Here is a 17,382-nt window from a genome sequence, read left to right as displayed (position 1 = left end):
ATCTACCTGAACCGAAACCGACTCTACTCGTTGTTAGTGATAATCGAGAACATATAACTTCTTTTGCTGCTAGAAGTGGTCAAGTCAGTTCTAAATTGGATACAACTTGACCCAGACCGATCCATGGACAACCCTAAAAATGTCATCTTTAGATAATTATCTATGCATAAAAGTTAACTTCTTAAGCACTATGTTTATATATATATATATATAACAAATAGAACCTTATCTCAAGATCTTCTATTGAAGTATAAAATTATAAAAAAGATTATATGTGTATGTATGTTTGTATGTGTGTGTGTATATGTATGAGATAGTGGTGTAACTCTTGTAAAGTTACACATTTTTTACAGATTTCTAAGAGATCTAATAGTTAAAAAAAATCATTAAATATTACTGTTTTTTACCTTATTAATATTACCTAATTAATACTAACATTCTCTCTCTCTCTCTCTCCTTATTTATTATTGCTTTCCACTTGATCTAAAACTTCAAATGTGAGCCTATCATATGCTAAACAAAATATCAAATTAATTTAAGAGACCTTCTAGTATATCCTTTATAAGCAAATCATTGCAGTAAAAATCATTCTAGTGTAAGAGGTGTACGGTTTCCATTTTCAAATGATTTGTTCATCCTTTATAAGGAAAGATTTTTATACTATATGGAGGACCAAAGCATAAGCAGGGATAATAATTTTTCACTATTGTTGCATTTGTAATGCAAAAACTGTTAAAAAAAACAACATATTACTTTTGAGTTCAATAGTATATATAATTGTATAAATTTTATTTCAAATAATTTAATTTCATCATCAAATATCTATTTAATTTCTCTTTTAGGGCGAATCATTTAAAAAGCAGTTTGTTGAAAATAGCATGTGCCCTTTATTCAAATGAAAAACAATAAATAAGGAGAGAGAAAAATGTGTCAAGCTATAACATTTAATGATTAATTTTTAACCGTTAGATCTCTTAGAAATCTACGGTGTAAAAAATTTGTAATTTTACAAGAGTTACACCAGGTATAACTTGAACTCATCTCATACATACACACACACACACACACACACACACACACATATATATATAGACAAAATTTAGTTACAAAAATAGTTGTAGTCTAAGACTACAACCTTATTTAATATTTTTTTTATTAGAGGTGAATTTTAACAAATCCGATATTGAATTACATATTTTTCTTATATCTTCCATGCTTGCAAAATATCTAGAAAATTAAAAATCAATAGCTATATCATCAATAAATTGTTTAAATTGCAAATTTTTTAATTTTAAAATTATGCCTAAGATATAAGCATATAGATTATATAGTACATAATATCCGATTGACATAAAATTTGACATATGTATTAAAAACGTAAAGAACATACAATTTAATAGTTAGATTTTCAAAATATGTTATAATATTTATTTTATTGAATAAAGTTGTAGCCTACAACCAGTTTTATAGTTAAACTTTATTCTTTATATATATTTATTTATTTATTTATGAGTTTTAATTAACTCAATTGATAAATTTTATAGTATCAAACAAGAAATTTAAGTTCTAAATTATCATTTAGTGTGCTAAAAAGATGCTTTTTGGCACACCAAAATGCTAAAGTATGGTAAAGTATAAGGTGCAAGGGGTTAATTCATAAAATTAAATTGATAACAAATATATCCAAAGGTTTTTCTTATAATTTTTTTTATTTCCTAGATTCGTCCAAAGGTTGATTATACTGATAATCTTAAAAAGAAAATTTATTAAAATGATACTCATTACTCACATAAAAATTTGAAGGGTGATATGATATTTGCTTCTCTCTTTTTTTTTTTTTTTTTTTTTCTTCAATTGGAAACCTATCAAATTTTGGGCCACCCTCTCATTCTTCAAAATCCAATTGTTTGGGCCTACCAATAAATCATTGGGTCTTTAAGAATGGGCTTCTGTTGGGCATTTCTGTAATTCTGTAAGATCATAATGGCTATAAAAAAGAAAGCAAACCCTAACCCCTAAAACACTGTCTTCACTCTTCTCATCTAACGATTGTAGATCTCTCTCTGTTTCTCTCTGTGTCACTCACATACACGCAGACACAGTTGTTGTTTTTGATTGGTTTTTTTTTTTTTTTTTAATGTTTTGTTTTGGTACTAAGAAGGAGAAGGTGCGATGATGATGAGTTTATATTTAAAATCTCGTTAATCTGATATTAACATGAGGATATCTTACTCATCCATTCATAATATTCTGAGCACCTTCTCTTTTTCTTGTTCTAAAACTCTTTTCTTTTATAGGATTTTGCTCTTTAAAAAAACAATAATTATGAGCTTTTGTGGATTTGTCTGTGTGTGTTGTTGTGAAAAGTAAAAACCCACTTGAGAAATGTGTTCACTTTTTAATTTTAGCTTATGGGTTTAATGGGTTATGGATGATGCTCAAACAAATAAACACAATCTTTGAGCTAAGAAATCACTTAAGGGTGGCATTTCAATTGGATCTATGGTTGGTTTAGGCTATAGGATTAACCTTGGCCTTAATTTTCTTCGAATTTCTCAGGTTTTGGATTCGGAGTAAATGTTTAATATATGGATCTCCGAATGGATTTTCACATTATACCCAGACCCAGAGTCTTAAACAAGAATCATGACCCATTAAAAAATCCAGAAAAAAGAGAGACCAATACCCAAAATCAAATTTTTTTTGGGCGTCCGTATATTTTGACTCCAATTTAACAACTTAAAACTTAAAATACCCATGTTTTAATTTTACAATTTATTTTCTAGGATTTTGCCTTCTCTTTAAAAAAAATTATGTACAAATGTTTGAAAACTATGAGTTGGGACTTTTGTGGATTTGCCTTTTTTTTTATAATTATTATTGAGAATCGCCTGTGTTTTGTTATAAAAAGTAAAAACCCACTTGAGAAATGTGTTCACTTTATAATTCTCGCTTATGGGTTAATTAATCATGGATGAAGCTTAAAAAATAAACACAATGTTTAAGCTCTCATCCAAAAAAAAAAAAACACAATGTTTAAGCTAAGAAATTACTTAATGTGGCAATTTCAATTGGATCTTTAGTTGGCTTAGCTATGGGATTAACTATTGGCCTTAATTTTCTTTGAATTTTTCAGTTTTTGGATTCAGAGTAATATATGGATCTCCGAATGGATTTGAACATTATACCCAGGAGTCCAAAACAAGAATCATGACCCATTCCCAAGTTTAGCTAAAAAAATAGAGACGCATTCCTATAATCAAATTTTACTTGCACTTCCATATATTAGAACAAATATTCAACAACTTAAAAGTTAACATGCTAATGTCTTACAATATATTTTTAATTTTTGTGTTTTGGAAAAATAGTTTCTAAGCCCCTCAAGCATTTGGATTAAAGCCATTAGACAATGCAAAATAGAAAAATGCTAAATTTATACATCCAAATCAAAATCTCCTACATTACATGAGCTGCTTACCCTTGTTCGCAAATAGGGTTAAAATGTATTTGAATGAGCTTGCATTTGTTGGTATATTTGGTTTTGAAATAAGTTGTGTAAAAAGGGAATGGGGGGTTCTTTGACATGTTATTATTAAGTCTTTAATGAGTTGGCAATCTATCTTTGACAAATGACAACTTATTAGAGAAGATAAATTTAAGCTCACCAACCTAACCAAACACTTCCACCTTCTCAAGCTTAACATTAAGCTTATTTCAAGGAAAATAATATGTGAATTTACCCGACTTTGTAAATAGACAATGATAGAATCCTCCAGAATCAAAGTAATTTATGACAGTCTTCATGAATCAATTTCCATCTTATTTGATTTGGCTAGTCCAATGTGAATGACCATGTTGAATAAAACTCAAAACTTTAGTATCCATGGTACTGGTACAAGTAGCATTATAAACTAACTTAAAGTCTAATAGGGGTGTGAAGTCAACCCGCCGACCTGCCAAAACAGACCCGAACTAACCCAGCCTGCTAGGTTGGATCGGTTTTTAAGGCTTGATGGGTTGGGTTTTGGAATGGCAACCGGCTGGGTTTTTTCATACCTGGACCTGCGTCCTAGACTTGGCTCATTTATTAAACGAATTTTTTTTTAGGCCCAGATCCGCCCCGCCAGGCCCAGTTTAGGCCAACCAAATTTGGGCCCAATCCGCGGCCCAACCGAAAAAGAAAAAAAAATTGAAGCCCAAATTCTTTTTTACTTAGATTCAAACCCTATAACATGTATATTCATGCCCAAATTTATAAATCAATAAATCATAACTAATATTATAAATCAATAAATAACCTGTTAATTATAAATCAATAAATCATGACTAAGATTATAAATCAATAAATCACCTAGCTAAGATAACCATTTAATCATAATCCAATAAATCATAACTAAAATCACCTGCTAAACATAAAAATAAAATAAATCCAACAAGTCCAAGAAATAAGTATCACAAGTCCAAGAAATTAAAAAAGCTACAAAATAAACCCCACAAGTTTAAAATAATTACAAACCAACAAATTAATCCAACAAGTCTAAGAATTAAAAAAGGCTACTAAATCAATGCAAAATGTCTAATCCTCTACAACTATGACACAACTCCCATCCTCTTCTTTAGACTCCCCTTCTTCAAGAATTGATTGAAGTGTACAATCTCCAAACATAGATGAAGAACCTACAACAATGAATTAAAAAATGGAATAAACTTCATCAAATTATAACTAGCAAACTAGCAAATATAAAAATACAATTTTGATTTCATTTTATAAATACAAATTAGTCAATTACTAACCATCGATTTCACTCCATAACCAATTTTGAGCACACATAATTGCCTCTATAGTGAGCATTTCATTTATGCAAATAAATCCAAGTGAGCATTTCAATGTCATTACTCATTAGATTCTAAAAAAATTCATCAACAGGCAGAGAAACCAAAAACCAGAATGAAACTAAATCCAACTACATTTTCTTTGTTGCTGCTTTAGCAAACTAAACCAAAAGCTATGTTATCAAAACCAAATTATAGAATGTATCCATTCAGCTCAATTATGCATCTCAATATCGACCCATTCAAAACTACTTGATAATAATCATTTTATAACAATTTATATGATTTCATTTTGACCCTATCTACATATTGATCATTTCAATGTCATTAGATTCTTAAAACATTAGCATAGAAACTTTTATAAAAAAAATTGTAACTAAATCATAATCACATTTTCTCATTGTGGTTGCATTAGCAAATGCATTATGATATTCAAATCCGCTCTGCTCTGTTTCCAAACATTTTAACATTAACCCCTAAAAATTCAAAGACATAACCATTAGATCATAGCAACAACCAAAAAAAAAAAAAACGATAACCTCAAATTTCAAACATGAATATGCATTCTGGTCTAGACTAGATTTAATTATTTAATTAAAAAAAAATAGTCAAGAGATTGAAATGAGAGAAAGAGAGAAAACGAACCTGATTGGAGGTGCAAGTGATGATCGGCAGTAAAGGGCTTCAGGCTAATCAAGCTAGTGGTGACAGATCGGAAGTTGGGGATGAGTGAGAGGGAGTGACCAAGTGAGAGTGGGAGAGGAGAAAGTGGATAGGGGCGGTTGAGTTATTGTGTTGTGTGAAATGGGATTAGGGGGTTTTTTTTTTTAACCTATTATATATATATATATGGGTCGGGTCTGGGTTCGGGCCGGGTTTTTGCAAAAACCCAGACCCAACCCGGACCTACTTTGGGTTTTTTTTCTTAACCCATACCCGTCCCTATAATTTATCGGACCAGGTAAAATCCGATCCATTAGGGTTGGACCGAACTTGGTATCCACGAGTCGGATATAAATTGCCATCTCTAATTTCAAACATGAATATGCATTCTAGTCTAGACTAGATTTAATTATTTAATTAAAAAAAAAAAAAACATAGTCAAGAGATTGAAATGAGAGAAAGAGAGAAAACGAACCTGATTGGAGGTGCAAGTGATGATCGGCAGTAAAGGGCTTCAGGCTAATCAAGCTAGTGGTGACAGATCGGAAGTTGGGGATGAGTGAGAGGGAGTGACCAAGTGAGAGTGGGAGAGGAGAAAGTGGATAGGGGCGGTTGAGTTATTGTGTTGTGTGAAATGGGATGAGGGGGTTTTTTTTTTTAACCTATATCTATATATATATATATGGGTCGGGTCTGGGTTCGGGCCGGGTTTTTGCAAAAACCCAGACCCAACCCGGACCTACTTTGGGTTTTTTTTCTTAACCCATACCCGTTCCTATAATTTATCGGACTAGGTAAAATCCGATCCATTAGGGTTGGACCGAACTGGGTATCCACGAGTCAGATATAAATTGCCATCTCTAATTGGGTTGGGTTACAAAATTTTTTTTGATAGCGGGTCGGGTTGAGTTCGGGTCATAAAATTCCAAACTTGCCAAATCCGACCCAACACACCCATATATTTAATATATATTTAAAATATATTGTATAATTAATAATTTTTTTAAATAACTAGCTCTTCCTCCTATCATGTATAAAAGCTAATATTAATGAATATTAGTTCATATATTAATATATAACTGAGTTGGAATATTAGTTCATGTATTAATATATATTTTGTTTATCAATTCAAGTGGCAGGTGTGGTATACATTTTTTTGCTCAATTTATTAATAATAGTAATAAAAAAAAGTACAACCCATAGGTTCAATCCGACCCAATCTGACCCATGTGGGTTGGGTTGGACTTATGTAATAGGTTGGGTTAGGTTTAATTTTTTTTAATCCACCATGATGTGTTTGGTCAAAAAACTCTCTTTAACCCGACCCATGAACACCCCTAAAGTCTAATATAAAGCAGAGGACTTTCAAGAAGCCAATTGTCATACTGTCACTATTACCAATAGGATGCTTGATCCAAGGTCGAACAAAATCTCAGTTTTAAATCTTCCTCTCTACAAGTTTTTTTGATGGAATAGACCAAACAGAAAAACTTAATTAGTGAAAAGAATTTCAAATGTGCTCAATCGCAATAGCTTTATTTTGGTCTTGTCCTTTTAAACCTAACCACCCTCCGATTTTGGGGACTTTAACGGCCATCCTATCGTACCTTGGCACCAAACTCCATTGTATTTAGACCTTTTCCACAAATAATCATTGCAACTGCTTTCAATTTCCAATCCAAACCTACCCCTTTGGTTTATGAAGTAAAAAATATGGTTGTACCTAAGAAAAAAAGAAGAAGAAATCCTTTAAAAAATTGTACATTCCTTTTAAAATTAAGGATGAAAAAAAAACTCATCCATTGACACCTGGTGGGTACTCTTTGGAAGCGAAGAGAAAGTATGTAATTTACCTAACCCAACAACTTTCTTGCTTGAGCTGATCGGCAACATTGATAATTTGAAAATTTTAACAAAATAATGATGCTATTGGTAGGTCCAAATGAGAACTAGTAAGATATTAACCAGAATAACAATTTGTAAAAATATTGTAAAATAGTTTGTGGTCATTACTCCTTACTCCTTGTAGAAATGTCTAGATTAGACTTTCTAGTGCACAGCCATGTAAGACCTTAAAGGGTTCTAAAGCTATTTTTAGATACAAATGAAAATGAAATGTTTAGAGTGATTATTAGTAAATAAAAGAAATGATGTTATTAGTGAGTCTAAATGAGAACCATTAAGAAGTTGATCACAATAAAAATTTGTAAAAATGTTGTGAAATAGTTTGTAACTATAATATTACTCTTTACTTTGTGTAGAAATGTCTAGATTGGACTTTCTAGCGCACAACCATGTAAGATCTTAAAGGATTCTAAAGCCGTTTTTAGATAAAATTGAAAATGAAATGTCTTGCAAGCCTTTTTATTTAGAAAAAGTTGCGTGGGTCCCATTAAGAAATATAGAACTTTAACAAACAAAAAAAAATTATAATTCACGGTTTATGTCTTATAAATTAATAACTTTTTTTAAAAAAAAAAAGATAAATTAATAACTTTAATATACTATTTATTGTAATTGTTAAACACTTAAAAGAATAAAAAAAAAAAGTAAAGAATTTTATAATTAAATTTCTATATCACGAAAGCTCTGCTATAAAACTGTATAGATAAAAGTAAAAAATAAAAATAAAAATAAAACATTAAAGAGTTTTATAATTACATTTCTATATCACGAAAGCTCTACTATAAAACTGTATAGATCAACTATCTATAATGCAGTTTCTCAGAAAAAAAAATAAAAAATCTATATTAAACTCGGACAAAACTTAAGTACAGTTTCTTAGGTGTTGTTTCTTAGATTTCATTTTTAAGATTCTGTCATGTGGCTACTTAACTAAAAAATACACTTTCATTCCATGGGAAAAAATCCACATGGCAGAATCTTAAGAGGGAAACCTAAAGAACAACACCTACTGTATCTAAATCTTGCTCATTAAACTCTAACTTTTAGTTTACGACAATACCGAAAGAGCAATCTTTGAGTAGGGATTTAACAAAGTATGACGTAAGATGATCAACATTAGATTTAGCTATAATTAGTTTAGACTTTTTGATATTAATGCAGGTTGTATATTGGTGGTACATTACATAAATAAATAGAATTGTGGCGTGATCAATATTAATTTAGCTATAATTAGTTTATATTTTTTGATATTATTGCATTCTTTACAACGAACCCTTTAACTTCAATGAAAAAAGAAGAGAGAAGGAGACCCAATTTACCTCGAGACAGGACCCAACCTGAATATGCGGGCTTTGAGTGAGAGAAATTTTGGGTCAATTTTATCTAATTGGGGTGTGGGTCAGATTTGAACCCAACCTGCTCAGCCCAAGACTGTCATCTTCAGTTTAAAAAAATGATGTTTATTTTTAACAAAAAATGCTATGTTTACAATATTTTTATATCATTTTTACAACAAATTTTAGGTAGTAATTGTTACTAATTTTAATTTAAAACCACTATTAAAATTATTTTTTTCCCACCGTATAAGTTAATAATAACTTATCATTTAAAATTTGTTACGATAATATCGGCCATGCATTTCTCTTTCTTGATAGGAAGATAAGATTGTAGAACTTAGAATTTACGTTTGGAAAAGTAAACAAATCACATGTCCAAAAGACACTGAAATGAAACAACTATTAAAATTATGTGTAAATTACATATTTAGTCCCTATCATTTACACTGTATTTCAATTTGGTCTTAACCTTTCAATTGTGTCAATTTGGTTCCTAACATTTTAGTGTTGTGTCGATTTAGTCATTGTCGTTATCTCTTAGATAGAAACTGCTAACGTGGCTACAGGCACCAATTATTTTACAAATTGTTGATATGGCACAATACACATCAACTTTTAACAAAAATACCAAAATACACATAAAATAATAAGAAGTCAGATTTAAAGTATTCATTAAGATTTTGAAAATACTTAAACTAAATTAGAACACCATAACATCTCCACCCAATTTTCACCGCCGGCATCCCTTCAACCTTTTGCTCTCTTGTGACTACCCACCCACTTGTCTAATGCTTTCTTTGAAACCAAAAGTTCTTTGCTTGGAGAACACATCTACATAAACAAGTATACTATGTACATCAAAATTTGTATCTATCTTTCTTTCATTCTTTTTGTTATTTATGGTTTTTTAAAACTTATGGGTTCTTCTTTAATTTTATACTCATAATAAATTTTTCATCTTTTGGGTATTCTGTGTAGGGGAGACATGCTTTTTTTTTTTTGGAGTGCAGGTGCTGCACTTTTTAAGTACAAGGAAGAAAGTCTTTGCCAAGGCCACTATTGTCGCCATCATCACAAAAGAGTAAGAATAGCAGGTGGGTTTGTGTACTGATAGAATTTGAATGGCTTGATGGGTTGAAAACAAACTGGCGAGGAGAAGGCCTGGTGTCGCTGGTATAGAGAAGGCGTTGTTAGAAGGAGAAGGAACTGCGGTAAGGGAAAAGGTGCTATCGTCGTCACTGTTGGGGATTTTGAATTTTAGGAAGGCAGGAATTTTGGATTTAATTTAAGTTTACCGTTGTTTAATGAAATCAGGAAGTTTTCTTATCAAACAAAAATATTTGATCTTGGTTTAAAAAAAAAAAAGATAAAATGTGAAGTAATCATGGGTTAGGAATTTTGATCCCAAAAATTACTCACTTAACTTTTTTTTTTTTAATTTAAGATTATTCTGACATGTTAGACTAGGTGGCAGTCAATATGACAGTAAGCAATTTTTTTTATTTTGACCGTTTGTCACATCAACAATTTTCATCCAAAAAATAACAGTGAAGACTAAATTGACACAAAACAGAAAGATTAAGGACTAAATTAACACAATTAAAATATTAAAGACTAAATTAAAATATGATGTAAATAATAAAAACCAAATATATAATTTACTCTAAAATTATTTTCTTCAACTAATAATAACTTATCACTTCTAATTTGTTCCGATAACTTCGCCATGCATTTCTCTTATTTGGTAGATAAGAGTGTAGAACTTAGAATTTTCTGTTTGGAAAAGTAAACAAACCACAGATCCAAAGGACACTGAAATGAGATGAGCCCATTGGAAAAGTCTGGCCTTTCGTACTTTTAATAGACACTTAATCGTACTGTACACGTAAACAATTTCAAGTTTTCAACGCGCAAATTCTTTGGCGGCTGCTACACATGTCACAAAGCACAACACAAAAACAAAACCGAACAGTTACACACTCAGACACATCATTTGAACCAAACAAAAGCAAAAAGCAAAAAGCAAAAACAACAAAGAAACAACCCGAATTCTGAAACCAAAACTTGAGAGATTTTTTTTTTTTTTTTGACAATGGAGACTGTGAGGGAAGATGTGGAAGAGTATAGCTGGAGAGACGTGAAGGTCCCAGCTTTGGAAACACAGCCAGAGGTTGGGAAAGAAGCAGGAGAGAGAAAGGGAGGCCGTGACATACTTGTAGCTGTGGATCATGGACCCAAGAGCAAATTCGCCTTTGATTGGGTCCTCGCTCATCTCTGCAGAACGGATGACACTGTCCATCTCATCCATGCTGTTTCAAGTTACTTCAATTTCACATCTTTTTCATAGTTTAACTGTTCACCTTTGTTTTTCCTTCTGAAAATGAAAACCTTGAAAGTTATCTCTTTTTGTGGTTTTAGTTTTGGAATTGTAATTGTTGGGTGTTAATATTTCTGGGTTTTGTTTGGTTTGGTGTTTGTTTAGGTGTGAAGAACGAGATAGTGTATGAGATGAGCGAGCGGCTTATGGAGAAGCTTGCGATTGAGGCTTTTCAAGTTGCCATGGTAAGTGAATAAGTATTTCATCTTCTGCCAAAAAGTTATAGCAATAATATGAATATCTATGGAAGTCTACTCTTTGTTTCACGAAGAAATGGATGTTTTTAGTTTGAAATTTATGTAACAAGTTATTGCTAGGATACAAAACATCACGGACACCTTTTTTTTTTTTGCTTTTGATAAATTGATAGTTGTTGTGAGGAGTGATTTCAACTTTAGACGTCTTTGTTGGAAACATTTGTTGGAAACATTAGGAGGCGTCAGTTAAGTTATAAGATTCTTGGCCTTGTAGACGCATATTTGATCCCATTGTTTGGGGTCCTTTTGGCACCTTTAATTTTAGTGCATCTTTGTGATAGCCATGAACCCTCTTGCTGCATCTTTATTTTTTGATAAGCGAGCAGAAATTTTATTGAAACAAATCAAGGAGACAACATCTGTAACAGAGACACTTAACCCCAAAGGCTTATACATTTTAACACAACTTACAAGTACCAGCACAAATTACTCCTCAAGCAAAGGCTGTAAACCAAGCAGTCTTGTAATTACACAAGCTTTAGCTTTCAATATGATGAGCTGAACAAAGCCTTCTTCAGTGTTAACCTGTCCACCATGGATGATTCTATTTCTTTGTAAACAAAGGTGGTATATTGTGGATCCCCGTGTTAACCTGCTAATTACTGCACTCAAGCTCTTCCCTCTCCAGTTCTTAATACCCTATTCCACCAATCTTTCTCAATCAGTTGGAGGGTTGAAATTCAAACAAAACTGCACGGCCAATGTCCATACTCTCTTGGTGAATGAGCATTCAAAGAACAAGTGACATCTAGTCTTCCAAGCATCTTCTGCATAAAACACATACCCTGTTCCCTTTAAATCCCATTGCACAAGTTTTCCTTAGTAGAGAGCCAATTTAACACTGCTAACCAAAGCATGGAAGCATGTCTAGAAATAGCCAAAAACCAGACCAGTTTAGCCCACTTGGCCTCAGCACTTCTCATTATAATAGTATTCCAAGTCTTTGAAGTTTTGAAAACACCAAATTTAGATGGCATCCGCAATGGTTTATCCTGATCTTTGACTTCCACAAGAGCGAGCTTGCACTGAACAGCCACCAATGCATCATATTGAGCCTGACTCCAGCACCATTTTTTTTTTTCAGTACTCTAGAACTTTGGCCTCAATGTTGCTTGTTGCATCTTATACAATCCTAGGACCATATTTGGTGAATACTAGGAAGCACAGACACTTGGGGTGTCACACCCATGTCGCACCTGTCCCTGTGCTTCCTAGGAAAGGGCTAATTTTTCAAAAATTGATGTGTTGCCATGTCATACCCGTACCCGTGCTTCCTAGGGTAAATAAAATCCCATCAGGCTGCCACCAATCCTACCAAAGATCCAAGAGGAACCGTCCCCAATTTCCAACTTAAAAAACTGCCTGGTTTCATTTCTAATCTTAATAACTTTCCTCCAACCCCAAGAGCAATTTTGGGGATTTTAGCCATCCATAAAATCCTCCACTTTAACAAGCTCTCCTTCACTTCTGCCACTGATAAAGATCCAAATTCCAAATATGCTTCATAATTGCAGCTTTATTCCGTTCTTCAACTCTCTTCAACCCAAGACCACCTTCAATTTTGGAAGGCAAACTTGAGCCCAAGCTACCTTAGTGATAGTGTCATTTCCATTCCAGAGGAAGCTGTTGAACTTATGTGCAACCACTTTTATGACTCTCTTAAGAAGAATTAACACCCTAGCCCAAAAGACTAGAATGTTTTACAGAACAAAAGTCAATGGCTGAACTCTGCCAGCAAAGGACAGTTTCTTGGTGGTCCAGGAGCTGGAGCAGATTCCTGCAAATATCTTGTTAACCAAGGGCTAACATTCCTGCAAACTAAGTTTACTAGAGATCAAATATCTAACTGGAAGCTTGCCCTTGCTTAAACTTAAGTAAGCTCAGAATCTGATGTTTCAGTTAAGAATCCACATTAGAACAAAATACTTCACTCTTCTTGGTGTTTACAGTCAATTCTGACAATATTTTAAACTCAATTTGACCATCTTAACAAGCTGTAAAAACTTTGGGTCATCAGCAAGCCTCAAATGCAGGGGTGGAGCTAGTTTGGGGGGGGGGGGGGGATTGTGGTATTAATATATTAGTCAAGAGTCAAGATAAACCATCACACACATGCACATATATAAACCTTAATATTTTGATACTAGAGTAGGTCATAATTAATAAATATATTGTATACAAAACTATCAACTTTGACATATGTATATTCACTAGATAATATTTTTAGGGGAATTTATCATCTTTTAAACTCCAATGAGTATACAAAAGTTGTCTAGTCTTATTAAACATATACAAAAAGTAAATTTGAGAAACAAAAACCACCTTGTCTGTATAACTACTAAGGCCAATTAACAAATTCTATTGTTTTAAGAGCATCATTCTATTGAGTTAGCTGCAAATAAGGGCATTGAGAATGGAATCTGAAACTTCTGGATTCCTGGACAGATTTTACATCAACTTGGAAAACACCTCTATAGCAATGTCAAAAAGATAAAAAGACAAATAGTCACCTTGCCTTTTCATTTTCTTACCACCAAAATAACCAACCAAATTACCATTTAAAGCGACAGAAAATTTTGAAGTAGTTGTGCACTCTCTAACCCGATCAATATATAAACTTGGAAAACCAAGAACTGGATAAATCCTCATTCCACAGAGTCATAAGCCGTCATTAAGTCAACTTTGATTGTGCACCTTTGAGGTCCTTTTGTTTCTTTGGTAACTTTTCACCAGTTCTTAACTCCCTATGCTATAAAATATATTTTCTGATATGTTTCTACCTGCAATAAATGCAGTCTGGTTGTGGCTGATAATTTGACTCAGCAAGGCTGGAGTCTGTCTGTAAGGATTTTAGTAATGCACTTATAAATAATGTTACAAAAAGATTGGCCTAAATTCACCCATAGAAGAAAGTCTAGAAACTTTAGGAACCAATGTAAGAATAGTGGCATTTACCACTCCAAGTAGCTTTTTTTAATTAAAAAGGGAATTATTAGAAAGAATCATCTCATTTTCTACTTCAGATCTTGATTTTTTTGGAAAAAATATGATGTGAATTTATCTGAGCCAGGACCTTTGTCTCTATTAATGGAAAGAGTCTTCTGGATCTCTTCAGAAGAGAGCTCCCTTTGCATCTGGTTTTATCCTAATCTCCAAGATGGAAGCTTGAATTGCGTAACAATATTTGTTGGAATTGGACTGCCACATATTTTATTTGATTAATTTCAGTGACACTGTTTCCTTGCTAATCTTTGCTTGTTTGGACTAAGTGTTACAATCGTTTCTTGTTCTTCTCTTTTAGTTTTGTTTGAGCATTGTAATTTGAGAAGTCAATGTTTTGTTCCCATGGTATTCTCCTTGTATACTTCTGTATTTTTTTGTCATTAATAAAATTGAGTTATTTATTTATTTATTTTTAAATTTTAAATTTTAAAAAGGCTTACCTCCTATGAAGCACGGGTGTGTTTACGGGTACGGGTGCGGGTGCGGGACTCGGCAATTTTTGAAAAAGGTGGGTGCAGGTGCGGCGAGACTCGGCAATTAAAAAATTATTAAAAATATTTTTATTTATATTTTCTATATATTTTTACTATTAAAATATTCTTAAAAAACATATTACTATGCCTTGATTCTCAAAACAAAAAAAGAAGAAAGCAAGAAACACAAAACAAAACACAAAACCAAAAAGAAAACACAAAAGAAGCAACAAATATTCAAAATAAAATTGAGGAAGGACAGATTTAGGGTTTTTGGGTCTCATTCAGAGCCGATTTCGGCTGTTCCGGCATGATTCAAGGCCGATTTCGGCCTGTTTCGGCAATTTCGGGCTTGTTTCGGCTGTTTCGGCCGTTTCGGTCGCCGGCCGATACGACCCGATATGGCCCGATTCTGGCCGAATCAGCGCCGAGTCGGCGCGATTCCAGCCGCGTCGGCGCGAGTCGGCTGAAAAAAAGAAGAAACCACGTGGCAGACGCGGGTGTGGCACCTTCGGCGCCGAGTCCGTGCATCATAGCTTACCTCTTGACAATGCTGTGAAAATATGCAGTGTTATTGTCCCCTAGATTAGGCCATATGTTCATAGATTTTTAAACCATTATTAATCATCAGCAGCCTGTCTCTGTCTACCCCCTCCCCCTACCCCTCCACCTTCTATTTTTTGATTCTATCCTCTTGCTATCTTTCTTACTCAACTGAAGTTGATTTTTTTTTTTGTATGATTAAGGTCCTGTATCATCAAACTTGTTCTGTTGGTTCAACTAATGTGCCCTTTTGGCCTCCGTTGCAATAGTTTGGGACGCCCAATGCAAGCTACTCATTACTGAAGTTTATAGTCTATAGTTACAACTTACAAATTGAAGTGTTCCAGTGCAGCATGTGTGAATTTTCTGACGTAGAATCTAGAACTTGTTTGGATGTTAAAACTTAGATTCTCTGCATTACACTTGTTAGAATGATGGTTAAATGATTACATTCTCTATTTCCTATCAACTTAAGCTTTTTGTGACAAAGTAATTTATTATGGTATCAAAGTAGGTGGCTGTGAATCAAATCATGTTTTCCACCCCTCCTCCCATTTAAAATTTTAAAAAACCCCATGTGTTGAATCTCACTTATTAAGGTGGAGTATGGGCCAAATATGAGAGAGAGAGAGAGAGAGAGAGAGAGAGAGAGAGAGAGAGGGGGGGGGGGGGAAATTAAATTCAGAATTTATTTATCAGCTTAAGCTTCTTATTGCATAGAGATTCAGCCTGAAATTATAGTCATCTTGAAAGTTTAAATTTGTTGCTAAATGCCTTCATTTCCTGTATTCTTTGTCTAATTTAAATTGCACTTATCTCCACTCTCCCAATCTGATATGTGATGACACTTACATCCGAAGCGTGATTCATGGAGTCAAGCTAAAATGTCATTGCTTCATGCATTCTTTGCTTCTCATCTTCAAACAAGTAGTTCGCATGAATGAATTATCTCTTGCAATTAAAACCCTCAATGCATGACTCCAACTTGTTTTGAAACAGCCAAAAATAAATTTCTACATTGATAAGCTGCATCCGATTGCCTCTGTGGTTCAGTTTGAATCTAATTTATGCTTACGTGAGAAAAGGCAGACTCTTGCATCCCTAGCATTTTCTTTGTTGCTTGAGCATTCTTTCAATCAATCATGTACTCCCCTTAACTTCAGTTATTACTAAGCTTGACCTATTGGGATATACTGTAGCCAACTGAATATAAGATAATACCAATTTAGCTTAAAACTAGTTTTATACATAAATTTGCCACTACTAAAAAATTGATATAGCGAAGTGTTGCTACTTTGAGTACTTTTATCGTCATTTATAAATGGTTTTGATGGAATAGGTAAGGACTAAGGCTCGGATCGTGGAAGGGGATACTGGTAAGGCAATATGCAAGGAAGCTGATAGATTGAAGCCTGCAGCCGTGGTCATGGGTACCAGAGGCAGAGGCATTATTCAAAGGTTCATCCTCCCTCCCTCCCTCCTTCCCTTCCTCCCTCTCTCTCTCTCTCTCATTGTTGTTGGACCTTCAGTGTGCTGCAGGGTAGTGTGAGCGAGTACTGCTTCCATAACTGTAAATCAGCACCTGTCATAATTGTTCCTGGAAAAGGTATTATTTCTAACCAATAAATCTCTATAAATTTTCTATTAATGAGTATTCAGTCTCAAGGATTGCATATCTTGGATTGGCAGCAGCTGGAGGCGAATCATTGACCTAGTGAAATGGGCATATAGTAAACTGTTAGTCCTGAATGTTGGGATACTAAGAATAGCTTTCTTCGACGTAGATACTTGCAGGGTTTTGTTTTGTTTTGTTTTATTGTATTTATATATTTGTTTTTGGTGTGTATGTGGAAGATATTTTATGATTTTATGTAATGTGAATGAACACTATATATAGCAATTTGGGGGTAATGGATGCGGTACACTGCATAGCTTGCTTGAATATTGTATCAACTTATTTAATGGAATTAGCTGTTGATGTCTGGATGCAA

General features: G+C 33.3%; 1 protein-coding gene and 1 non-coding gene across 3 annotated transcripts; both read left to right on the top strand.

Annotated features, from left to right (window-relative positions):
* The first annotated feature begins 2,168 nt into the window (after positions 1–2,168).
* Positions 2,169–2,256, top strand: LOC142605438 (small nucleolar RNA U30). The gene has a single exon (XR_012839058.1). It is a non-coding gene; the product is annotated as a small nucleolar RNA U30 (small nucleolar RNA).
* An 8,369-nt stretch (positions 2,257–10,625) lies between these two features.
* On the top strand, positions 10,626–17,382 carry LOC142641970 (universal stress protein PHOS32). 2 transcript variants are annotated; one of them, XM_075816297.1, is made up of 5 exons: positions 10,626–11,056; positions 11,221–11,300; positions 16,731–16,849; positions 16,921–16,997; positions 17,084–17,382. In XM_075816297.1, exons 1-5 carry the CDS (start codon positions 10,831–10,833, stop codon positions 17,104–17,106), a joined length of 525 nt encoding a protein of 174 aa, XP_075672412.1. In that variant the 5' UTR covers positions 10,626–10,830; the 3' UTR covers positions 17,107–17,382. The 2 variants fall into 2 exon arrangements, with proteins under 2 accessions (XP_075672412.1, XP_075672411.1); XM_075816296.1 differs by having other exon boundaries at positions 17,081–17,382.

The sequence above is a fragment of the Castanea sativa genome, chromosome 7 (assembly GCF_040712315.1).
Source record: "Castanea sativa cultivar Marrone di Chiusa Pesio chromosome 7, ASM4071231v1".
In the NCBI taxonomy this organism is placed as follows: domain Eukaryota; kingdom Viridiplantae; phylum Streptophyta; class Magnoliopsida; order Fagales; family Fagaceae; genus Castanea; species Castanea sativa.
Note: the sequence above shows the minus strand (reverse complement) of the source record. Positions and strands in the feature narration are given on the sequence as shown.

Excerpts from the sequence above, each read along its gene's own strand:
- LOC142641970 (XM_075816296.1), top strand. The coding sequence starts at position 10,831 with ATGGAGACTGTGAGGGAAGATGTGGAAGAGTATAGCTGGAGAGACGTG. Across the intron at positions 11,057-11,220 it reads TCTCATCCATGCTGTTTCAA|GTGTGAAGAACGAGATAGTG; the intron begins GTTACTTCAATT and ends GTGTTTGTTTAG. Across the intron at positions 16,998-17,080 it reads CATAATTGTTCCTGGAAAAG|CAGCTGGAGGCGAATCATTG; the intron begins GTATTATTTCTA and ends TTGGATTGGCAG.